Source organism: Schistocerca nitens, chromosome 4, assembly GCF_023898315.1.
Source record: "Schistocerca nitens isolate TAMUIC-IGC-003100 chromosome 4, iqSchNite1.1, whole genome shotgun sequence".
NCBI lineage: Eukaryota > Metazoa > Arthropoda > Insecta > Orthoptera > Acrididae > Schistocerca > Schistocerca nitens.
In genome coordinates, this window is record NC_064617.1 from 331,944,014 (window position 1) to 331,971,799 (window position 27,786).

The window sequence follows — 27,786 nt, forward strand, 5'->3', positions numbered from 1 at the left end:
GAGTTCGGATAGGTTGGTGTTAGTGGGAAGTATCCAGAGAACCTGGACGGTGTAACACTGTGCCAAGATGTGCTGGCCGTGCACCAAGGCAAGTTTAGCCACAGGGTGATCCTCATTACCAACAAACACTGTCTGCCTGTGTCCATTCATGCGAATGGACAGTTTGTTGCTGGTCATTCCCACATAGAAAGCTTCACAGTGTAGGCAGGTCAGTTGGTAAATCACGTGAGTGCTTTCACACGTGGCTCTGCCTTTGTTCGTGTACACCTTCCATGTTACAGGACTGGAGTAGGTGGTGGTGGGAAGGTGCGTGGGACCTCCCACAGAAGAACCCCAAAAGTGCCCCACTTGTGACAGGATACTTTCCGGGACTGGATCAGGCTCTGAATGTGGCTCTCCAGCAGGGATACGACTTCCTCAAATCCCGCCCTGAAATGAGATCCATCCTTCATGAAATCCTCCCCACTCCATCAAGAGTGTCTTTCCGCCGTCCTCCTAACCTTTGTAACCTCTTAGCTCATCCCTATGAAATCCCCAAACCACCTTCCCTACCCTCTGGCTCCTACCCTTATAACTGCCCCTGGTGTAAAACCTGTCCCATGCAGCCTCCCACCACCACCTACTCCAGTCCTGTAACCCGGAAGGTGTACACGATCAAAGGCAGAGCCACGTGTGAAAGCATCCACGTGATTTACCAACTGACCTGCCTACACTGTGAAGCTTTCTATGTGGGAATGGCCAGCAACAAACTGTCCATTCACATGAATGGACACAGGCAGACAGTGTTTGTTGGTAATGAGGATCACCCTGTGGCTAAACATGCCTTGGTGCACGGCCAGCACATCTTGACATAGTGTTACACCATCCGGATTATCCGGATACTTCCCACTAACACCAACCTGTCAGAACTACGGAGATGGGAACTTGCCCTTCAGTATATCCTCTCTTCCTGTTACCCACCAGGCCTCAACCTCTGCTAATTTCAAGTTGCTGCCGCTCATACCTCACCTGTCATTCAACAACATCTTTGCCTCTGTACTTCCGCCTCGACTGACATCTCTGCCCAAACTCTTTGCCTTTACAAATGTCTGCTTGTGTCTGTATATGTGCGGATGGATATGTGTGTGTGTGTGTGTGTGTGTGTGTGTGTGCGAGTGTGCGCGCGCGCGTGCGCGCGAGTGTATACGTGTCCTTTTTTCCCCCTAAGGTAAGTCTTTCCGCTCCCGGGATTGGAATGACTCCTTACCCTCTCCCTTAAAACCCACATCCTTTCGTCTTTCCCTCTCCTTCCCTCCTTCCCTCATTTCTGATGAAGCAACTGTGGGTTGCGAAAGCTTGAATTTTGTGTGTGTGTTTGTGTTTGTTTGTGTGTCTATCAACAAACCAACACTTTCGTTTGGTAAGTTCCATCATAGGAAAAAAAAGAAGTGGCACTAAACAACACAGTTGGAAAGCTAAAAACAGTTCAGAATGCACAAATGTATGACACAATAAAAAGTTACACATCTCAACTTGCTTGGAACAACATTTTGGTCTAAATTGGCATTTTTACAAAAAAATGAAGGCACTAAATATTAGACTCAAAAAGATGAAAATTCATATGTAGCCTCAGTTTGGTCTAACAATATATCATTGACACCAATAACAGTTTTCAAGTTATTTACTAAAAACCAAATTTGGAATGAAAATGTCCTTACTGATAATTGATTAAGTATAACCTGTACCAGGTTTCAAAGCTGTATTGCAAATAACAGTCATTACAAGGAGGAGGAGGATATTAGTATTTAACGTCCCGTCGACAACGAGGTCATTAGAGACGGAGCGCAAGCTCGGGTGAGGGAAGGATGGGAAAGGAAATCGGCCGTGCCCTTTCAAAGGAACCATTTGCATGAAGCGATTTAGGGAAATCACGGAAAACCTAAATCAGGATGGCCGGAGACGGGATTGAACCGTCGTCCTCCCGAATGCGAGTCCAGTGTGCTAACCACTGCACCACCTCGCTCGGTAACAGTCATTACAAGGGATCTTAAAGACACAGTTCAGAAGTCATTCTACTGTCGGTTCAATTCTACAAATTCTAGCCGGCCAAGTTTCAATGCAGTCGAGTAACAACTATTTCCGTAACTGGAGCAAACTTAACTCCAATTGTATAAAAATTAATAAGATTGTAAATTGTTACACAACTGAGATATTAATTAATGTGTATCCAACAAAGGGGCCATTTAGATGCTGCTATCTTTGCCTAGGGCAGTTGATAGCAGACTTTCTGTTTGGCAGTCTGCTGCACTGATATATAAATTCGGCAGAGAGGCAGTGGGAAGAGACACTTCGCACCGAGATATCACTCTGTCAGCGTCAATCAAACACCTGTGTGCACTGTGCCTCAGATGATGTATGAGCTAGTCACTTACCAATAGTGTTTTCAGTGAAAGTAGGTAGTGAACTCTTGAGGGCTGTACACCAAAATGGATCGCTTAGATTTCACGGAAGTAACTAATTGCCTGACAAAACCGTATGGCAAGTGGCGAGATTATTTTCCACTTTTAAGGTGAGCAATTAACTTTGGCAATTAGAAGTCAAGGTGATAGACCATTTTACTTGGAACTTCCCATAGAGGTCACCTTGGAACTGTTAATAGCACTGTTTCCAATAGGGATATTAGTAATAATAGAATATTTTGTGCATGTGAACCTTTCACAGAACATATCAATCAGTTCAAACACAAAACTTTTACTTGTAGTCATTATTCCTGATCCCACTGAGTAAATAGCAAGTTTTACAGGTTTTGTTCATGTGAGAGCATGACAAGTTTCAAAAAGTACTTCTTCAGCTGCTTCAGGTGGAAGCTGTGCAACTGCATTGATGATCTATGTGATGCGTGCACTTTTAGGAGTGGGTGCAAAATTGACCCCTTTCTTAAGAAACAAAACCAGGTCCTCCTCCAGTTACTTGGCTATGAGATTGATAGTCTTGGAGGTAGCATCAGAAGGTTGTGACTTCCAATGGTATAGACACACACACACACACACACACACACACACACACACACACACACACACACACACACACACATAAACAAACAAATTCAATTAAATCATAAATTAACCAAGATTCTGACTGCATAGAGCATAAATAACTACATACATTCCATTTTTCACTGAACACAGCAATTTCATACAAACTGAAATGAGTTACTGGTATAGTATTTATTTCAGTTGAAGCTTCCAGGCTGAAAGGCCATGGTCAATACACAAAACTTTTCCCTGACATTTCATTTATATTCCCTGTGATAGTCATCTAAAGCTCTTTTTATGAATAAACTCTGAGGGTAATGATGCCAACCAGAAATAATCATTGGCATCATGTGACAATGGTGGTGCCTCTCTACAGCTCTTTTAAATTTTGCGGGCACTTTGAGCCTTTGACGTAGTTGCTTTCTCCTAAGAGATGAAACATCAAGGAACAGTGTTATGCATCAACCAAGGCCTCTTAGCTCAGAAGTTTTAACTGAAGGAAACTTAGTGCAGTCTCATGTTATGACATTACACTGCAATAAAAGTCATTCAGTAATCTAGCTGTTACACATTCACCACACAGAAATGTGGCAACCCTTCATAACTTGTACATAACACATCATGCCATTGACTTTTGCATCCAAATCAAATCAGCAGCTCTTCCTGAGCTCTCAACACACAAATCAAATGTAATCTGTTTTTTTTTCTGAAACTGAATACATTTAAATACTGATCTAAACAGACAAAGAGGAACTGCTATGTCATCCACACATGTGCTCGCGAGATATACTTAACCTGTATGGAAGAAACAGTAACAAGTTAGTGGACTGATGGGTATTGTAAACATCACGGTAAATAAGATATATTTGTAAAAAGCACAATTTACTTCTCACTACATTCTGTGACAAGCTCAGTGCTCACAGATATGCCAGAATAAATTACTTTTCAGTTTCATTAAAAATTATAACCAAATAATTCAACAAATGTACTCCACCCCAACCATTTTCCAGGATTGCAAAATAAAAAAGAGGCATATGGTACTCGAAAGGATGCTTAGGGAACAGCTTTATAGCCCAGCTTGTGCCCTTTTGCCACTGTAATTGCTAGTGTATAATCATACATATTGTCATGTCACAGCTCCTCTTCACACATAAATGATTGAACTCACTATGACAATAGCCCAATAACATGGCATAAAATGAGCTAGCCACTCTTTTAGCATTTTGTACGTAGTCAATAATGACGATGACTTGTGAGTCTCTAAATAAAATTTGCCATTGGTTTTACTGCCAATAAAATGATAATCACCTACTGAGGTGCTTTCGCCTTCATCTACCCACCACTGTTACTGCACTGTTAACTCTGGGTTACAATGGTGCATTCACATTTTATTCAGCTAAATAATTACACTTCAAATTCACCAGAGGTTGCATCAATTTCTTCAAACACACTTTGCAGATATCTTTACATTAGTGTTTTTGGTATGGAGTTAATAAATACAGCACCAGTACACACAGTTTCTTCTTATGCAGTACTTCATTCAGGGTATCTTATGCCTAATTAGATAAAATACCCACCATCTCAATAATCTCATGAATCTTAATTTGTATGTTTGCACTCACAATATCATGGTTTTTATTCAGTGTTTATTTGCAAGTAATCTCAATAACACATCTGAAGCAAGTTTAATTCAGTAATTGCGTGAGCACTTTGAATTCACTTATTCAGTACTGCATTGTCCGGAGTATTCATGCAGAGTCCTCATCAGTTTCTCTCATCTTTATTTATCAGTCACAAACCCTCTTGAAATTTTCTTTTTTTAAATATGTTCACTGCTTGATACTCATTAGTATCCATTGGTCTACACCTTGTGGTATAGTCTGTGGAGTCTGGGTTTGATTCCAGGCTGGGCAAGAGATTTTCTTTGCCCTGGGCTGCGCATTTGTGTTGTGCTTATCATTTCATGTCATCTTCATCAACACTCAAATCACTGAAGTGGTGTCAAATAGAAATACTTTCTCCAGACAGCTGAAGAAGCACAGACAGTGTCTCTTGGCCAATAATGCCATACAATCATTTCATTTCATCCATTGCTAAAAAATTTGTGACACCATTTACTTAACAAAGTTGCCAGTTTTGTGTTGCATGTACTTCAAAATATGAACAAAACCCACACGAGAAACATATATCCCTGGTCACAATGCTTAATAATAATTATTTCATAGAAATTTGTCAGAGTTATCATTTCACCCTCATACTGCTGTACCAATCTGTAATTCACAGTTAAATATATGACCAGTACTTGAATAAACTAAAGGTGCCAAATATAAATCATAAAACACACTTCAACAGCAGTACTTTTACATTCATAGGATGAAAATTTATGTCAGAAAAGTAAGAAATTTATTTACTGGACAACAAAGGCCCAAAAACTTGAATGTCACAACAAGCCTCATAAAACTTATTTGTCAAAATAGGTTATTCACAATTAATAACTGCTAATAAGATAAAAGTGTAACTGGAACATTCCTTATAATTAAAACAGATTGATAGTAAGTACTACATTAGTTGTGATTTTTGAGTTAATAATATCACATACAACCTTATACTGAGAGTAATTAATTCCACCCAACAGTAAGAGACAGTAAGTTCATGTAGCTTATTTATACACATGAAGTATTAAATATGGCATCCATCCACCACAAAGAGTAACATTACTGTAAGTGTGAACACAACAATATGAACTGTGTATAATGCAATACTATTATTATTACAGACTAGTTAATGCAACACTGCAGGTTTTTTTTATTCATGCATTGCCATAAATAACAAGCCATGCTTTAATAAGTCTAGTCTTAAATGAAGGATAAATTTACAGTGGAATTTGTGAGTGATTACTTTTAAGTTTGTGACAGACCCAAATTTATTGCTAATTGAATTAATTGAAGTGTGTAAATTTTATATGAGGTTTTAAAGAAGCCTGAAGTAAGTATATTAGAAACAAAGATTACTGCAATGTACAAAGGACCCTAAACATAAAGGAAAAAACGTAAATGTTCATGTAGATTTGAAACATAGTTACCTATTAACAATGCACAGAATGTGAAACTAAGAGAGTATTTCCTGAACTGTATGCATTTATATACATGTGTGTGTGTGTGTGTGTGTGTGTGTGTGTGTGTGTGTGTGTGTGATCCACCATCATTCATCTGCGGGTGAGTGATTGCCTGTCCTCACTAATTATTTAAAGGTACAACTGGATTACCCACAATATTTGTACACTTTTGTGTAAAGCTACATTGTTTTCACATTTTTGTCAATTATTCATACTATCTGTATATTCTAAATGTATTGTATTCAGATTAGACTTTTGTGAAAGTCTATAAGCAGTAAAATAATTGAAGGGTGCTTCACTTGTTTTAATAAATTCACTTAGCTTTTAAGAAATAGATGGAAACTGTAGGTCTATGCTATTAGACTAGAACTATCACTTCCCATAGCAATAAGAATGCAGTTGTCTCTAGTGCCATCTCTCAGACAGTCAAAATCTCTGACTTGATTTATTCCTCTTTTATTAATAATGGCAACTCCAACAGTTATATGAAAACTTGTAAAGACTGAAATTTGTTAGTAGGCATTTTTTCATCAATTATAGATTTTAATGTATTTCTATGAAACAACCAGTTTCTAAAGATCAAAACCCATAAATTCAAATATGTCAGAAGACATTCATAACTTGTCCCTTTCTTTATTTGAAAAGGGTATACCAGTATTTGGTGATTGTGTTTCAGTGGTACAAAATTCATTATTGACAAATCATTTGTCACACATAATCCAAAGATTTAATATGTAATATTTAGTAATGGTAAATTTAGGTATTATGGGATGAAAAGTGCAAGTTAAAACTTTCTGTCCATTACTTTAACACAGACACTTGGCAAGACTCTAGATTGGTGTAAGACCTATAGCAGTAGGTCTAAATCCTACCATTGGAAAGATACTAGTAATCATATCCATATTAGTTTCATTGTCATCTAGAGTCTCACAGTAAGTAATACCATTTTATAACTTTGAACATTACAATTTGGCCCAGAAAACTTTGTCTTTTTCCTAGAACCTTCCATTATTCGTGGTTTTGTCATTCTCAATTAAGCCTTTCCTCACGCTATGCTGCTATTCACCAACATCATTTGCTCAAACTGGTGTTTATCCATTACTTCCTTTCACTTACTTCCTTTTTTTCACTTTTCCAGCCCTCAGCTCATGGCTATATCTGGAATCAATACTTCTAAACATTACTGCCTTTTTTTTTTCTTCAACATCCTCTTCTCTTCTCAGTTTCTTAGTTTTGGTGTCTAATTTCCTTTTTCTGTCCATCAAAACTCTTATCAATGCTAGTACTCCACATAAATTATAATATTACTATTAGCAACAAAATCATCATCATTACATGCACTACCTTGAGGTATGCTTACAGTCTATGACTTCCTATTACCAAATGCATTTAATGAAGTTATTGCAGATTCTGAATGTGAAATGATTGGGTGAAGTTGAGTGGCCTTGGCGAGTCAGACATGGTAATCAGATCCTTCATCTCTCTCAGCAGCCTTAATAAAAAAGTTCAAGAATTTGCATGAAAATTTCCTGACATGCTATGGTAATAGTGAGAAAGTTTAAGTTACCAGTTTTAATGACAGAACATTTCAAAACTACCAGCTGTGGTCTGGGGGATGCATAAGATTGCAACAACTGGCAGGGAAGTGAAGTCATATGATATTGCACTAAACATTGTATCTAAAGTTTATCTTCAGCAATTAGCTAAAGAACTGACTCATGTGGGTAACATCTCAGATTTTCTCTCACACAGATTTCAACACCTTTCAATTCAATTAAGAGTGACCATAATGCTGCAATAGTATAATTTACCAAAAGAAATATTAAAAAAGGAAATTTTTGTCTTAGTTGAAGTTAGGAAACAGATCAATGACATCTAACCCACCACTCACTGCAATACAAGCATGCAAACAGATGAGGACATAGGGAAAGCTGAAATTCCAAAATAGAATACTATATTCTGGTTTTCAATTGTTGCCGAAATGGCAATATGACAACATGAAAATAATGACCACAGAATAGAAAAATCGCCAAAAATTATTTAATAGAATAAATGCAGTGGGCTTTAATAGGATATATCACATGAATAAGTTGCTTCTAGCATTTTTTACCATAGATCAATGAAGCATTCAAAACAGATGAAGAAAAAGTACATGTCATTCCTGTATTCAAGAAGGATCATCAGACAGATTCAAGCAACTGCAGACTTTTATTGCTGATGTCAGTCTTTTGTAAAATTATAGAATACATTTTATACTCATGTATTATGATTTTTTTTCTTTTGGAAACAAGAAATATACTTCGCAATAAGAATCAATAAAGGTGATGAGATGAGATTCAAAAAGCTGTAAATAGTGGAACACAGGTTGATATCACATTCTATTACTTCTGGCAGGCATTCATCACAGTTCCACACTATTATCTACTGAATAAAATATGACCTTACAGAATACTGGATCAGCTTTGTAAGTGACCTGAAGGCTTTCTAGGATATAGAACTCTACGCATTGTTTTTAACTAAAAGAAGTCATGAGATGTGAAAGCAGCTTCAGGCATACTCCAAGCGAATGTTATAGGGCCATTACAGTTCATAATACCTATAAATGATCTGGTGGCTAATGCTGGAATCTTTGTAATGTTGTTCACAGTTGATGCTATCACACATAGGAAAGCTACTAAGCCAGGAAACTACAGTAAAATCTACAGAGGACTCTTGGTGCACAGGCTATCAGTTAACTACCAACCCCATTTTTGAAATAAATTTTTATAAGATCCCATTATTTTTTATCAGACAGTTTGGAATCAGTCACTGAAAACAGTTACAATTGTTGCATATCTGGTGATTTTGAGTAAAATGACCACAAAAAGCTAGTTTTTGGAATGGCAGATGCAAGACAGATTCACTGCAAGAATACTAAGGAAACATAATTAACATATGAAGGATGTGGCACACAAAATCCTTATTAAACATGTTCTTGAGTACTGCCTGTTAGTTCAAGAGCCCCACTAGGTAGAATTGATAAACGAGATGAACAAGGTCAAAGCGTTTTTTCATGCATTAGTTTAATAAACAAGAGAGTGCCACAGAGATTCTCAAGCAATTCTGGATTCAATTACTACATGAGAGAAGTTTACTGCTAAAATTCCTACCTATAGAATGTATAGATTCCAATCCAAGAGGAGTCAAACAACATATTACTTCCTCCCACAAATCAGTAGTACAGAAAAATCTTACAGGGAACAAACTAAACTCCATGAAATTCAGCATGAGTTCCAAAAAATCCAACTTGCATGTTTCACTCATGACAAGCTCAGTGTCAGGCATAGAGGAAACTTCACTAAATAGTATTTCTAGAGTTTTGGAAAACCTTCGATTCATTATCACATGAACACCTTCAAACAAATTATATTTCTGTGCATGGGCATCCACAGTAACTTGACCAAGAGGAGCTAATTGTGAATTTTTATATAACAGAATTCAGCGAGTTTGAGAATGTGACATGACCCAAAAACTAAATGTGGCAAGCAATACACAAAACTTATTGAATCGCAAAAGACCCATAGTTATCTGTGTAGTATTTTTAATGGAGATAACTTTGATACCTAAATGGTAAACAAATTTCAATGACATTTGAAAAACACGTCTTTTATGTTATGAATACGAATATGGATACCACCTTTTTGGTTCAGTGATCTGAACTTCCATCCTCATATGATTAAACCCAGGGTATCCAACATTACAGAATTAAGCTAGAAAACATTCACAAAAACATTGATTCTCACTCCTGTAATGTAGGGTTGAAAGTGGAAAATTAAAAACAGGGAATAGGAAAAGAGTTAGCATGACTGACAAAATGCCACACTGATTTTTCTCAATGTGGAAAAACAGGGAATAGACTTAGAAAACAGGATTATTTAACTGTGATACAATCTAGAAAACTTTGTTGACTCATAAAATTTCACATCTAATCACATTAATGAATCTATGGGATTACTTTCATGCTTTATAATTTTTACTGTTAGTGGCATAAAACAAAATGTATTTTACAAGCTACATTTTTTTGTCAATTAGATAAAGTGTCACCCAGTGTCAGTAAATGATGTGAATGTGTGAAGCCTTCCAAACCCACCATCGAATTGGCTGGCAGAATCAACTTTTAACATCCTAGGACTAAACCAAGGTAATCCTTGTCTTCCCAGTTTGTCACATTACCATCCAGTCAAGCCAACTGAACTGCACAATTTGTAGCTCTGACTGACTGTGGTATTGTGGTGGACCCACAGACTGAGAAGATTCCAATCCTCAGAAGCCATATTTTTGACCCTGAAAGTTCACATTATTTTCCCTCTTTTCTAGTGCAGGAAATGGTATTGTATTTTTCTGGCTGCATATTTGGTATTAAGTATACATGAATAAATGTATAGTAAGGGATAGCTATGTTTTCATGAGTGTATTACAATAGCTCTGTCATGTAAACCTGGATAAAGAACCAGCAAGCAGTCATAGGTATTCCTTATCCATAGACAAATGTTGTGATTCCATTGTGGTGCAAAGAGGGACATCCTTATGAGAATTGTGCAGGAATGACTGCCATGTATACTGCAACTGTGCTTTTGATGCATTCCAAATTGACATTATAATCCATATACCATGGAGTTGGACCAGTTGCTTTCTGCAGCTTGGTAAAGGTTGAGTGAAGAAGTGAAAGAAAAAGATCAAAGCTCCTACTTCAGCACTGGTCTGTACAGGTTTGCACCCAGCTTAACTGTGATAAAACCACAGCATAATTTCCCATGAACTAACAATATATACTGATTGCTAAAACTGTAGTATTTTCTGTCACAGTCAGCAATGTTAAATTTGCATTTTGTTAGAGTCACTCACAATGATTGCTATAAATTTCAGAGAATTCTTTGATGAGTAGAAAGCCTTTACCCAGATTCCAGGAGGGGGCAAGTGCCCCCTCTTGCCTCCCTTGTGGAAGCCTATGTTTCTGTGTTCTGGACTGAGAATCATCTACAGGCATTGAAGTAACACCTACTCTGTTTCAGGGAAGTGAACTATGATTATTATTGTTCATAATATATATTAATAACTTAGTGGATAGTACAGTATTTGTTGAAATCTCAGATCTTTTGTAGATAATGAAGTAATAAATGAGGACATTCTGTTCAGTAAAAATTGTAGATCCTGACAAAATAACAGCTAATTGCAAAGACTTTCAAGTAGCTCTGGTGTAGAGAAATACAAAGCTGCATATTTCATAAAACATAAAACCATGATATCCTTTGACTATAGTATTAACCTGTTATAACCAAATTCAGTCATATCACACAAATATTTGGGAGTAACGGTGTTTAGAGATAAAAACAGAACAACTACACTGGCTCATTTGCAGGTAAAACAAATGACAACATCAAATTCATTGGTAGAATACTAGGAAACTGCAGTTCATTTACAAATAGGATTGCATACTAAATACTTATACATACATTTTAATATTGCTAGAGTGTATGTCACCATATCAGGTCAAAATGACAGGCAACATCAAGTGTATATAAAGAAGGGCAGCACAAATTGTCACAGGCTTTCTACTGATGAGTAGTGTGTAACATAAATGAACATCAAGGACTGTCTTCCAGGGCAGAAACTATGAATATTTTCCATCTATCTACATGCTGACATTGTAGAGACTGTGTAGATAAAATTAAGCAAATATTGGCTATCAGAGAAGCAAGTAAGAAATCGCTCTTCCCTCACCACATTTGTGAATGGAATGGGAAGAAACCTTGGTACAATAAGTACTATTCTCTGCCTCGCACTTCATAACGATCTGCATTGTTGATGCAGAAGTTTTAACTATATCAGAATGCCTAGAACTTTAATGATAGTCAACTACCAAACAAGACAAAAGGGAATGAGAAAGTTGAATGTGTACACAGAGGTACACAATCACAAGAAAATGAAATTGACAATAGTAGGTCCTGCATAATTGTCAAGAGCAAGGATAGAAGCTTGGGTTTTGCAGTGAAAGGACTATGTACTAACAGTGGATGACTACAGAATGCCAGGATTTTAGAGTAACTTACTGACTCTGAAGTAATAGAACACAAACAGTCAGCTACCAAACCAAATGTAAAAGTTTTTTGAAGCATAAAAATTGCAGAAGTATCATCAGGAATGATAAGTACCCTTTGCCACCCACTTGGAACGCTTTACTGCTCCAAAGAGTAATAATACAGTAATGCCAGAAGCAAGAAGCAAGTTATTATGTATAATGTAACCTGTGAAATCTCATTTCATAACTCTCTTTGGAACATAGGCTCTAGGAACTTTAGGAGTAGTGTCTGCCAGTAGAGTTTGATACAATATTCTCTCACACTTACTAAACTAACTTGAGATAATATTCACTGCTCTTCTTTGGATCTTCTCTATGTCCTCTACTAATCCTACTTGTACTGTTCCAAATGACAGGTAATTCTCAAGTATCAGTTGAATAATGGTTTTGTAAGTCACCTCTTGTGTAAGTAAATTACATTTCCTTAGGACACTTCTGAAGAGTCTCAGTCAGACTTTATTACAATACATTTATTTAGTCATTCCACATGTGGTGATCCAGACAATTACTTTCTGATGTTTTATAGTTGTTCTCATTTCCAGTTAATTGTGGATAATAGTGTAATCAAATAAGAAAGGGTCTTTCCACCTACTTGCACACAATATGTTGAGGTCAACTGCCACGTGCTGTATCAAGCACTTACCCTCTGCAGTTTTCCTGCATTTTATTACAATTTTCTGCTATTGCAACTATCTTATACATAACAGCATCATCTGTGAACAGGCTTCCAGATGTTGTATTGTTTACAGTTAGTAGAGTGGCAAATCATTTTCATGAAGTGATATATTGCACAAGCATTTTTTGTACTGATGAGTGATGATTGCGACTATAAAAAGTTTACTACGACAATGTATTAGATAATCTACTGTTTGGATGTAAGTTTTATTTATGCATTTGTATTGTGAGATGGATGGACCATGTGTATCTGCAAGTCAGGACAATGATAAACGTTGTAGCTCATTCGCGGTACCTGCTGATCAGGTTTATTCCGTGTCATTGGCAGTTCTGGCCTTGGACCCACCATACAGCAAGAGCAGCATGACAATGCCTGTGATGTCACATGGGCAAGAGAAAGCTTGTCACACAGATACATTTAATTGACTTACGTTAATGAAGACAGAACACTTTTGGACTTCATCCTCATCAATGTTTTTGTGATCTTCTGCATAATGCAACAACTTTGTAATGCACAGATACTGTAAATATGAATACAGTATATGAGACAATGTTAATGAGGAGCCTCACATTTATTTTGAGAGTTAGACCTTGTATTTGTGCTCTTAACTTCCAGGAGGGACTACAGCACTTTGAGAAAAGAAGTTTGATCGGAAGAGGGTGGCGAGTGTGCTGAAATAATAAGGGGATCAACACTAAATAACTGGAAGTCTTAGCCCTCAACCAGACTTTACTTTGCCATTTGATATAATGGTAAAGAACCAGAACCATATTGCAAGTTTCTCTGCTGTTCTTCCACGAATGTCATAAAAAATGCTGGAGGCACAAATACTATCCCTCCCTTCTCATATGAAGAATATTTATGAATTATTTAGTTCAAGAATATTGATTGTTAGTAAAAGCCTGTTGTAAAAATTTGTAAATCTTGTTTTGCTATCAGATTCACCTTAATTCAGATTATTTAGAAAGTGACACTTAAATATCTGATAATTTTGTTTAATTATTAAATACACAAATGTCTCCATGAAAACATTTTCTGAAGTGGAAGTGTGACATTAACAAACTGCCTCTGTGTGACAAGATCCCCTTCATGAACCAGTGCATCCCTGTCACCCAAAATGACAATGCGTTCTGCTACAGTTGGGAAAAAGGGCGCATTGTGAAAGCCAACAACACCAGTGACTGAATCTCACAACAGGCTGCACCTGTTTATTTGAGACTAGTTATTGTTAATACAAAGTACAGTCAGTGATGACAAAGGGAGATGATGAGCCACTGACACAGCAGTGGAGAACAGCAGAAGCATAAAAGTCAAGTGAAACACTGAGAATGGCAACTGGAAAACTCCACACTGAGTATGGCAACTGGAAAACTCCAATAGGTACAGTATTGTCAAGAAGATTCTCCTCAGAGTAAAAGTCAACCCAATAATATTTTCCTAATGAATGCATCACATACTCATATATAGGTGTTATTTCATCAGATATCTACTATGTTACCTATACCTCAAATAATCTTGTCTGAGATAAGAAAATGATAGAAATTCTGAGCTTTCTGAACCAATCTTCTGGTTGAATCCTCTTTAAAATACCTTTTCACAAAACATTTTGATCCTTATTATAGTGGTGCCACCGTTCAGTATGGAAACACAGTGGTTGGTACAACATTACTGTTGACCACCGTAGCACGACCAACCAGATGGTATTTCTCATCAAGAGTACCCTCGACAAGACCATATCAGACTCGTGCATATAAATGACTACTAGAGTGAAAGGAATGGAAAGGAAACAGGATAAGGAAGAGACAGGATGGAAATAATGACTTCTAGGTGCACAGGGCATTGCAACAATGCAATGGTGAAAGTTCAAAATTTGTGCTGGACCAGAACTCAAACCTAGTAGTTCCCTTTCTTTAAAAATGTTGACTTTACTGCTACTGAAGCAGTGTTCCCAGTCTGAGTCCTGGAAGCTCTGTTTCTCTCTAATACAACTACCTTAACTGCTAGAAAAGTGGAATGACCCAGTTCGACTCCCAGTCAGGCACAAATTTTCAACTCTCCTCATTGTATTCCCGCAGTGCTCTGTTCACCTGGAAGTCATTATTTCCTTCATATCTCTTTCCGTTACATTTTGTTTTCCATTCCTTTCACCCCAATTATTCATTTATATGTCTCAGCTGCTTCATTACAAGTGGTGTCTATACTGCTGGACATGTCCAACAGAATAGACGCCACCCATATCTATAATCCTATATATAAGCCAGTCCAGGGTTGGTCTGAGGCAGTTGTAATTTGGTCAGTGAAGCGCACACCAGTTGGTAATTATTGCAGTTCTTTTATGGACATGAGACCATGGTCCAAGGCATGATTCAGCATAATTCTCTGTCTAACATTTCATCTTCCAATGATGGAGACATTATCAAAGGCTTTAATGACTCAGAAAGCAGTTACAGTCTCAAACAAGCTCAGCAGACTGAACTGTTAATTTGTATCCAAGCAATGGTCAATACATGCAATCAGCAGACCCCTGCTTGAGATTGCAGAGTCACACTGACATGTGTTATGCAGCTTGTAGTGTGGAAGAGTTGGCACTGTTTGTTTTATTTATCACTATGACCCACAACTTGTCTAATTTGGAACCATCAGATTTGTTTATCTGACAATGGGATTTTGGTATGATGTAATCTTTACTATGCCAGAATGTACAGGGAGGCCATACAAATGCAAAAGCACATAAACAGCTTTAATAGAAAAGTATGATTGAAATTAAGCAAATTGTGGGCCCTAGTGCTAAATAAAACAGAACAGCATCAACTCTTCCCCGATACAAGCCCCATAACACATGTAAGTGCAACTCTGAGATCTTAGGCAGTGGTCTGATGATGTCATGTACTGACCATTGCAAGGATACATAAAACAGTGTGGCATGCTATGCTTGTTACAGAATGTATCTGCTTTCTGAGTCATTAAAGCCTCTGATGATGTCTTCAGCACTGAAAGACTAAACAGTAGGCAGAGAATTATGCCTTGGACAATGACCTTTATGCCCATAAAACAAATACCAGCAATAATGCAAATACTGGCAATGAAAGTCTGCATTATGAGACAGGTACATTGCTTGGTTTACAGTGTTTACATTTCAGACTCTGTACTTGGAGAAAACCAGTTACTGTGCAAACTGGACTTTGGTTAATGCTTACCTAAAATTACTTTGCAGTTCACTCTGAGTGTTCTGTAACACATATCAAACTATTTGAACATTTTTGGAAGGTAACTATTAACAGCTGTCAAGTAATGTATAAAATGTGTATTTGATCATCAGCTGCTTTTTTATTTAAAACCCAAGTATCGACCACCTTCACGGGTTCTGTTCAAAGATACAAAAAAATACATGTAGTATACAGGACATGTTGCAAATTCTTTCCCAAGGAAGCACAAAATATACATGAATACAGAGTTAAAACAGTTTAGGCCACAACATCACATCTGTCATTACTTAAATAATGGCCACATTTCATATGTAGAGCAGGCCATGAATTCCAGTATAACACACAGGACTTTTAAAGGTAAATGTACTAAAGTCCGCATCATAAAGGAAGGCAGCCCAATTTTCAGCCATTCTGTGCATCCTCCTCCACTACCCACAGGCAGCCAATCATATTCATTCTCTTTCCGAGCAGCTAACAACAATTTACAGCTAGACAGCAAGAATATTGCTCCTACATACTGCACTGTTGCCATACTTCATGACAACCAAATAATTCATTCAACTGTCAGTTTTTTTTTCTTGTAGCAGTGTAGCTGTGAATGTGTATCTGCAAATATTTAAGTGTGATTTAAAATAATAGTCAGGTGATGGCAATAAATGTGAAGTACTTCACAAGCAGGAGAGGGAGATTATTTACTACATTTATAACTTTTCCAAATGTGGATTTGAAAGTAGGTCTACTGTTGACATTTGAATACACAAGAATGGACTCCAGAACCATGTGGTGTATTAAGATTTGTTCCTAGCAATATCATTTTAGCATTCAGTAACAAAGGACAACCGTTAGCCATGATAGGTGTGATGCCATCCATCACTATTTCTGATAAGAAAAATGGTAATGATGCGTAAATTCTCCTGGTTGCACTCTGTCTGCAGTCACGCTGACAGTTTGGTCATGGGATTGTATCACAGACTTTAACCTTTTTACTTCCACTTATCTGCCTTAATTATATACAGTGATCATTGAGTAAAGGTCTATAAAATCTTAAGAGCAATCTTCAAAGATCTGAAAGACACTTTGGGTCAGTAACAAAGTTTTCTGCCAAGGCCTTATAAGTTACATTTACGATGGTATAATCCCACACACAGAGTGTGCATAATTAAACAGTGCAAGCCTCCATGGGCAGTTTAAAGAGGCAACCTCACAGCAGCACAAATGGCACAGCAAGCACTGTGCCATGTGTAAAAAGCTGCATATAAGCTGGCTCCTCAGGCCTTCGGTGTTCTATAAGTTACATTGTTCATTAATATAAACCCTGATTTCATGTGTTGTACTTACTACATCATTCAATGTGGCTGTATTTTCCTTTATGTGGAAATGAATTAAAAGTTAGTTGATGGGAGTTCTAATATTGTGTTTGTGCAACATTAAAATAATTTGCCTGGAATTTTTAGATGTTTAGAGAATACCTTTCAACTTTATGTCACAAAAAATCAGCCCTCTCCAAAAGAGGCGCAACCTCTTCTAAGGAAACATAAATGGAGTAATGTAAAGAATGACATTTTATGAATCACTGATCTGCATTTATATTCAGAAAAGTCAAACACCATCATCACTATTGCATGAAATTATCTTGCATGTACATTTGCTAGCATTAATTCATGGCTACAAAATGCAAATCACACAACTGGTGCATGGACTGAAACATCATATATTGAATGTATGGAAAGGACAGCATTCAAAGGACCACAACTGTTAAACACAATTGAGAAGAAAAAAACTGTGCATAGATTTCAGCTGAATAAGAACCCTAACATCATTGAAATTAACATCCTTCAGTTCTGAATTGTATACAGTTTGGGGCAATGTTTTTGAAACTCAAAGATGATAGTTGATGAAATCATGACAATAATATAGCAGGAAATATCAGTAATTAATCAGGGTAAATTTTCTTGAGGCACAAAAAATAATTTTTTTATGCATCAACAGATGTGATACAACTTCAGTATAGGGGCATTTTACATGGCTATTAACTTTACAGAATAAAATAAATTTTACTGTCTGATCTACTACACAGCGAAAAAAGTAATCCTGAATTAAAATAACTTGGATGTTATGTAGTGACTGAGATAAAATCACCTACAGAAAGTTTTGTTTTTTTACAAAAAAATATTGTCTCCATAATGAAGAAATAATGTCAAAAATCATCAGATTCAACAAGGAAGCTAATTTATAAAGATGATTTTTTATAGCAGTCACATCAAACTTCTTCATAGAGGTTTACAACTGCAAATAGAGGACTAGTGATAGCAGTGATATTTCCGTTTATGCATATCCACTGTACACACCAATACTATCAAATAATGTTAGATTTGGTTACTATTCAAGACAGTCACCTACAATATGTACAGAGAGCAACAATTGCAGAAATTTTTCGATACAGTTATGTACTTGTAGATGCACCTGGAGATTTAAAGACAACCATAGTAGAAGTCTGTATTTCTTACTGCATGCAGTAAAAATAAACTTATTTCATAGGACACTGATATTACTAGCAGTTCTGTACATGAATACATGTTCCTAAAATACTTTACTTCAATCTGAAGTACGACAGAATCATGTATGTGCCTGTCTGCAGTTGTCATTAAAACAACGTTTTCCACTGTCACAGAAATCTACAAGTAATGAATTCATTAATTAAAGAAGAATGATCAGAATTAAGAAAATCATCTTAAAGCATCTTCACAACAGAAAGAGAGAGTCCTAAGCACAACTGGTATACCATACAGAACTGCTAATAATCTGGATCCTAAAGAGGGACTTGATAAACAAAGTGATGTTTCAGTATCTACCATTTCAGTCTGCTGCCCGCTGTCTATTTCACTTTGTGCTGGTGGAATAGGGATGCTTGTTCTGGTGCCAAGAGCCCATGCTACTTCATTCTCTGATGGATTTCTTCCTGCAGGCAGCCTTGTATTCACTGTAGCACGAGGCAGACTTGTTTGAACTGAATTTCTCATTGCATTCCTGTATAATATTTCATTTCCTATTGGGTCACCAGTTACTGAGGTAGTATAACTGGTCTGTGATGTCTGCTCTTCAGGATAATACTCTTGATGTCTAGCAATCTCATTTTCACTGACTTGTTCTGTCTTTCCAGAATGAGGGTATTTGCGGAACACAGTGTTATTAGGGAATATTCCAAAGATAACAAAGGGAAGAGGAGTGCGGACTGTAGTTGTAGTTTGATAATGAGATGTAGTGGCTAAATACTGAGTCTCGTCATTAACATTATCTACCATCCTCCTTTGGGCAACTGGATCACTATTGCTTTTTCCTTTTACAAGTGGAGGTATAGTAGTGGTACTAGCAGTACCTCTTGGTGCAATAGTAATTCTCACTGGGAAGCGTGTTCTAACTAAGGAGTCAGTCTCTGTAGACAATGGTACAGATTGCGTCACAGAGTCTATAATGAGCTTTGATGCTTCTGTCACTGGCAAGGAAATGCTGGATGTGTTAGATGAAGCAGAAGGTATTAGACTGATTGGTTGATTTGCATCAAGGGTATCATTGTTTTGAAGAGCTCTGTCAACTGAAACAGCCATTGTTGATGTATTTATCATTTTCAGCATCTCTACAGAAGCAAACTCACTGCCACTTGTTGTACTAGAAGAGGCAGGAATTTGTACAGTAGAAGATGCTGAAATTTTTTCAGTATTTGAATAAGTTGCTGTTGATTGCTCCGTAACTACAGACTCTTTTACTGAAGAACTTAAGTCAGGTGACGATTCAGTAACAAGATTGTCACTTTCCAGAGGTGGTCTGTCAACAGAAACAAATCTGATTTTAGAATTCCTAATTTTCATTGCTTCCTGAGAAGATGAGTTGCTGGTATGTACAATTTTATTGGAATAACTGGTCTGTATTTCATCAGTAATATTTTCTGTAAAGACAGCTACAGACTTATTTGCAGCAAGATTGTTTACAGCTTCTGTGCTTGTAGGAGGCTTTATTTCGGAAACTGTTGACATGAGAGTTTCTGTATTGGAAACAACAGTGACAGTTTCTGATAAAGTAGTTTCAGTAATGGGAACTGCTACAGTTGCAGTTGGAGTTTCTGTGGTAGAATTTATTGCATCAGAAGAAAGGCTAAGTAATGGTGAAGACAGTGGTGCAAATGTAGATGTGGATTTAAACAAGTCAGATGTAGTGAAAACTTCTGGCATTTTCTGTGTCACCGAATTAATGGAAGTGGCTTTTAGTTTAGCAGTGGAACTATGTGGTGTGGTTCCCACAGTGGCAGAAGAAACAACCTTCGGAGAATATGTTACAGCTCTTGTTGTAATCTTTTTTGCCAATGATGTGACATATGGGGAGAAGGTAGTGACGTCTTGTTGAGAGAGCTCTGAAATCATTTCAGCCGCTGAAGTAACAGGTAGTGAGTATGGTACTGTAGAATCTTCATTTAAATTAGAAGTGACAGTTGTAACATAGAATGGTACAGTAGGGCGATTCACACGGGAAACTATTTTTAAGAGTGCAATAGCAAAATCCTTTCTCAAAGGCAATCTTCTCTTCCGAGTGCTAGGAGAAAGTCGAGAACTTGTAGATGTGCTGCCAAATGTGGTACTTTGCATCTCTGGTACCTCTGATACCGTTTCAGTCATCATAGGCACTTCAGTGCTTTCTTTTCCATATGACTGAGAGGGGGAAGAGATAATGCTGGTTGTGGTTTGTACCAAGGGGCTGTTTGGTATACTGGTCCCGGGGTTAAGAGTAGTGAAAACAGAGTCAGTAATTTCTGATGTCGTTGATGTCGTCATTGTCTCCTGGGCATTTACATCATTGTTATCAGATGCAGGGGATAAACTGCTCACTGTTGTAGGTGGAACTGAACTACTACTTGTAGAATGAGATTTCACTGTTTCCTCGTCTATGTAATTAATTTCTGTAGAGTTGTCCAAGAGAAAACTAACATCATTATCCACTGTTACTTTGTCCTGGAAGGAGTCATCAAGTAAATTGTCCTCAGTCATTGTCAAACTACTCTCGTCCAATGTCAAACCTTCAGATGGACTTTCCTGAAATTAAAAATCATTCAGAGACTATGTAAAGAAATGCAATTTTAATTTAAGAAAATTATTTTAATGGCTTTGAAACAAATGCCAAACATTCATTACAATGAAAATAGTCTTTATTTCTTTGCACCATACATGTCTGTCTCCTAGATGAAGGATTTTTAACAAACAGTAATTAACAGTGCAGGTGCTTTAATGTGGGATGATGTTAGAACAATGAATTTACAAGTTATCATGGAGATACAAATACTATCTTAATTATGAATGGACAGCTCTCTTTAGGTCATGATGTTTAATGTTGCTACTTGTTTCTACAGGCATCCAGTTCCACTGACACAGACCACAATGAAAAAAGTACCAATGTATATTATGAATAAATGATGTCTACTGAAATGGAGATTGAGTAAACTACATCACTTAAATACAATTTTACAGCTACTATATACAACAGTGAAGATCACATATCCTGTGCAAAATATTTACAGCACATTCTAAACACATAATAGATAATATATTACAAAAAGAACATTACAAGTGGAACTCCCCTAATAAATCATGCTTCAAAATGTTCATGGATGAAACACGCTCAGTAATCACAAAGAATAAAACTACTTATTTCCACTATCTACTGGCTCTACAGTACAAAAAGAAAGAAACTGATACAAAATTAAATTTTGTCATTACTATGCCAACTGTGCAGGCTGTGAGATCCAAACAAATGCTAGCAGCAAGACTACTGAAAGTTACATATATTCCACTACATTTGGTTAATCTCCAAAAAATTTGCTTCCAGTGCTACCACAGTTAAGCAAAGTTAGAGGAAATAATTGTTAAAAAATGATAAAATGATAATGATTAATTTCCCTTCAGTCACCTGAAGTTAAAATACACAATTTCAAAATAAAATGAGATAGTGTTGTATAAACTTTGATGGACAACATCTTTCAGGATATCAAAAACACTAGAGATCAATCTCTAGTTCTGTCGTATGTAATTTCTCGGAGCTAGAAAAGGTGAATTGCACCAAGCAGCTCAGAGTGACTATGCATTCTTTAAAAAGAAAATTTCTGTGGGAAATAGCTGCATTTGTGCTTACGCTCTCACCAGCCTGCACATTTGTTTTTTATAGAAAAACTCAAAGTTTGCACTTTGCATACTGAATACTGGAACAATAGTGAAATAGTGATCCTATGAATGGCCTCCAGTAGTACGACGTCACAAGAGGTTCACACGAGCAGAGCGAGAGCGTGTATCTGCTCGTCCACGATTAGTCGACCATTTCCCAGATCCCTTCAGAAACAAGAAACATTATGAACAGCCTATTCTGTACAAACCAAATTGTAGTTTTTGTTATACATTATTATACTACAGAGAAAATGTGTGATTTATATTGAGAAAACGTCTGTGCAGGAAAAACGGGAACAGTGAAGTTTATTTGTGCAAACTGAAGACAGTACACCATCAGGTGCCATTTTATTGAAGAAGATATATTTTGAAGAATATTTTCAAGCATGTTTAATCTGTAAATCTCACATTTAATATTTTCACAGGAAACAGGGAATTTCATCAGATTTAGCCATTAATGAAATGGCATTTTTGTCTCCACTGATGTATTGTGATCTCCAACTCAATGATTGATCAATGCAGCCATCAGCATTAATATCCCCATTTTTGGCTGTCAATTTTCAGATAAAAATAATAAAAGATTCTACAGATGCTGTGGCCAATTCTGTTCCTGTTCAACAGTTATTACAAAAAACACAAAGTTCATCTTTGTCAATGCTTCTGATAAGAAAAGATAAGACTTCTTTATTTTTTATGTCATATAATCTATCTATGCACCTGAGCCTACTGCAAAGCACTAAAAGTGTTAAATTCACTTTTCCCCTTTATTGGCTACACTACTGCAAATTACAACTGATTTATGAAACAATAATACTTAACTCACACAAATTTAAAATTTGAAAACTAAAGGGGCCATCATTCACTTGACATGTGAAATTTTATCACTAGTATCGTTGTTATCATTATTATTAACCTCATCACTGCAAACTGAAATTATTTACATTCAAGTTCACCATCAATGTACACTTTGAACAGTTCTTTGTTCTCTCAATTCATACTAAAAATTAAATTGTTCAATTCTGCATCTCTCCAGTTTTTATAAACAGCAAACTATTCTTCATCCAGAAGTGTCAATTAAAAACACTTTTGGACAAAGTCCAGTTTTCTCGCCTTACATGTGATGCCTGAGCTTGCACTAACTTCTCATGAAACCTTCCTATCCCAGCTGTAATAGTTTCTCTATACAGCATCACAGATTAGTTTGGTCACCAAAGGTGGCAGACTGCATTTTTTGCACTTGATCAGGCAAGAGCTTCTTGTTTAGGTCTTTTGTCAAAAGTTACTGTTCTAAATAAATTCTTACACTGTTTAACAGCACTCCTGGCCTATTTTCCCAGTTACTTAATTTTCTGAGAGAAGCCTTTTCCACACAGAATGCTACTCCTTTACTTCCAGGATAAAAGGTCCAGCAAAATAATTTGTTATACTTGTCATCCATCATCTGACAAAGTTGTCCTTGTTCTAATCTACATTAAAACATTAATTCCTTGTTTAGCAGCCCACTAAAATATAAATTGTTTGCTTCATCTTTCCAAATGCCAATTAAAATGTCTTTGTGGAATATTGGCTTTAATATGTGTATTGTATCAATAGTGGCATGTCGTATTACAGACAACTGAACATCAGTTATTTTATCATAAAAATCTGAGGTGGAGAAATACAGAATTATCTTTAAATGTCTAAGTCTCCTATTCTTTATCAAAATTGTGAAACACTAAAGTAAGAAATGGATACAGAAAATATCTTCAAAATCAACTGTTAGGTATATATTTTTCCCACATCAAGTGAATGATATCCCAAATATTACCTGAGGGGTTAGAATTGATAACAGTTTAAATATGAAACTTAAACCTTTGTGTAATTAATGACCACAAATTCATGACAGTAAATTACATTGGAAAACTGAAACCAGTACAAGGAAAATGTAAAACAATGTGCATGCAACATGCTAACACAGATAAGATACTAAACAAAAGCAGATTTGTTAAATATATTGAAACTAAGATTGCAGACCAGATATGGCTTGTTGTACAAATACTACAACATCAGATTTCAAACAGACACACAGATAAAGCCTATGGGAGTGTGATTACAAGGATGTCGTCATTAACATTAAAAGAAGGAAAGTTTGTTATTAACAAGTCATGCAAAAGAAGAGACTAGTGACGAGACTGAACATGCAACTATTTTTTTTTTTTTTTTTTTTTTTTTTTTTTTTTTTTTTTTTTTTTTTACATATTAGCTGCACAGGAGTTTAATATACAAGAATGATTCAAAAATGTTCTGCACTTCATACCAAATGTAAAGGGACATGAATATGAACATGAGAAGGGGCTACTTAAATATGTCATACTTGCTTCATACTAGTAGATGCAGTGCTGAGAAATAAGGGTGAGAGTCTTCTTACAGAGCATGGATCAAGAAAATTAAGCATTATTATTTCAACAGCTGGGTTTTTATCATAACATTAACAACATTTAGCAACAGCATGAGCATTAAAGATGGATCACTCGCTCAAATGAGCAAGGATGAGAAAGGAAACTGGCTACAGCCATTAGAAGGAATCATTATGGCATTTGTATAAACCAATAAAAACCCTATGATTAGGTACCCAAATGGGAATTTGAACTTGAACTTTTTTTAGTTAAGATTGCATTAATAAATATTTATTATTGATGACTGATTTCAACAGCTTAAACTGTCATCTTCGGGTTTTTTTTTTTTTTTTTTTTTTTTTTTTTTTTTTTTTTTTTTTTTTTTTTTTCTACAAATCTGCCGGTCAATCGAGAATTAATGTCAAACAGCACTATCCACAATTCAAAACATCCCAGTGCCCTATCAAATCCATGCAGCAGCAGATGTCAAAGCATCAACTCATGACAAGTGAAAATAACAAAACATTTCAATTTTAATTTATGTTAGTTGACATATTTGTCAGTGGTTGAGCCTTTCTGTTGGCAGAATTATGAACATGAAAGAAAGCAGGAAAGTAAACAACAAAATATGAACAATATAAGATGCAAAAAAATTTTGTAGAAAACTGTTAATTGGAAAAGTGTTGATTTTTATCTCTAATGTCCAAATTTCTGCAATTATATCTACCAGAAAAGCAGAGGAATCGTCATAACTGTCAACTATTGTGATTTACAGCTGCAAGAACTAAATCCCTTGCTGGTTCAAAGGAAGAAAGAGAACTTTAAAGGACATTTTCTTCAGTAATATAATGCTTGCCACTATGGTGCAGTGTAAAAACATCAAAATATGAAGTGGAAACACTGGAACACCAAGTCTACTAAGAAGACTTAATACCATCAGATATCTAACTGTTGTGATCACTGTGTGACAGACAGTAGATATCTATTATAATAATCGACGAGAGAAAGCACAACCCATCACAAGCTTTTTTGTAAGCATTGGCTTTAAGCAGTTGGGAGAAGGATGTTTAAAACCAATTGCAAACTGAAGTGAATACCTGAATAATGAAGGAATCTTTATTGGGCCACTCATGATTCATACAAAACACAGTGCAAAACCATTTTGAATCACCCTTAAAGAATGCTATTAGTAATCTGTTACTGCACACTGCACTGGGCAAAATCATTTACGAAAGAATAGTTATCATTTTTTGCCAGATATCTGTCATACAATAAATCATATATCTAACAATGAAACAAAATTTTCTTTGTAATGAATGTTTGGCACAATATTAATAAAAGCTCATGTTTAAATGAAATAATTTAACTATTGACACATGTTTACTAGTGCTTTTAGCAGAGTTTTTTTATACTTATAAAATTTTTGTTTTATGTGTATTGTACAAATACAAAGAATGAGGTGCACTTCTGTGTTATCTACATAATGTTTGAAGCAATTTTTTTTACATTTAACTGATTGTGCAACTACATAAAATTACATCAAGTTATAAAAAGCCTTGTATTACTATAGATAGTTTTGATCTTAAGCTTGTTGTATTCTTTAAGGCTGCTTTAAGGTTTTCATTATGACGTAAATTCTACGTAACATGTATATAGAATTTCAAACAATGAATTTAACACCAGAATGATTTCTAGTGAAATTATAAGCTGCAATTTTATATAAATTAATGAAATCAAAGAAGCTCTCTTGGTTAGGCAACTCTTAAATGAGATATTAATTAATGCTTTGTTACATAGCCTATCAGCTGAAAGTTAAAAGCTGGAGTCTGGCTGCCAGTTGCAATTCAGTCAGCCATGGAAAAGTCGAAGCAACATGCACAGCTGCAGGTCATGTGCAACAGAACTTACTGCTGATGTTTCTGTGGTTGTTGTGCTTGCTGCCCTGATGAGAGGCACAGTAGGTATATAAGCTGGAGTAGTAGTAGTAGATCTTAATCCTCCTGTGGCTAACAGCAGATCACTACGGAAACGTGCACTGAATCTCTGTGTTCCAACTAATGAGCGTGGGGTAGCAGGCTATAAAAACAGATAAATGGTAAGTAGAAACAACTGAAGGGCTTACAACTTTTTTCAGTAGCATAAAAGAGTAAAACATTAATACTATCTACAGAACATGAATACAGCATATTCACCAAACACTTGACATTTTTCCATTAGGATGTAAAGAGAAAATAAAGAAAGGAAAAAGAGTAACGCAATGGCAGAACTGAAGTTCAGATTTGTGTAAAGATGAGTCTAATAATACAAATATTTGACAATTCATTGAAAAAGTTGCATCCTGTAGATTAAGTAAAAATTACTGTTAGAAGATGTATATTAACCAACTGCTAAACTATCCAGATATAAGGTTCAAATCTAAGAGAGTCCTATGCTCCACTTCAAAAGAAAGTGCAATGGAAGTCTACTGTACAATCAGTTTTCATGCCTCATTTCTATTCCACATGCTACACTTTCTCATATTCCTTTCTTCATTTCATATTCCTTTCTTCGTTTACTTCCCAATGACTTTGTCATTTCTTCTTCATTATTCTTTCCTTATGTTTATTGCTGATTTTTTCTTTGACATATTCTTTTGTAGTTGTGTTACTCTCTCTCTCTCTTTGTCTCTTTCAAGGAAGTTTTGTTCTGTGTCTTAATTGTTGGCTTCATCTGCTCTATTATCAAAATTATCCATCTCTATTTAGTTCCTACCATTATTCAATCTCTTATCTGCATTTTCCAATCTGCTAATTACTTTCTCTATTATTTGTTTGAAGAATATATGGAATGTGACACTCAGGTCAGACTCAGTCAACTAAACTGAGCTACTTTTTACATTCCGTACCTCAACTATACCTCACCTGAGAAACTATCTATTAATCTATTTTCTTAAAACATCTAATGTTTTACTTTGCATCCAGCTCTAGGGAAAGTTTCAGAAATGTGAGAACAAATTTTTCATATATCTGCATCACCTAAACATTGTGTCTTATGATGAAGCACTGTTGCATTACACTTCCACTGGTTCAGTATGGGTTGT

The 27,786-nt window shown here is 36.1% G+C and overlaps 1 protein-coding gene and 1 non-coding gene across 2 annotated transcripts in view; both read right to left on the minus strand.

Moving 5' to 3' along the window:
• The window catches only part of LOC126252285 (mucin-5AC-like), a 519,485-nt gene that overhangs the window by 161,564 nt on the left and 330,135 nt on the right, over positions 1-27,786 (minus strand). Inside the window, exons 15-16 of the mRNA XM_049953159.1 lie at positions 26,616-26,783; positions 18,982-21,210 (exon numbers count right to left, since the gene is read on the minus strand). Of these exons, the coding sequence (XP_049809116.1) occupies positions 18,982-21,210; positions 26,616-26,783 (2,397 nt within the window). The remainder of the gene's footprint in view (positions 1-18,981; positions 21,211-26,615; positions 26,784-27,786) is intronic.
• Positions 1,930-2,002, minus strand: Trnaa-cgc (transfer RNA alanine (anticodon CGC)). Its single transcript has one exon. It is a non-coding gene; the product is annotated as a tRNA-Ala (tRNA).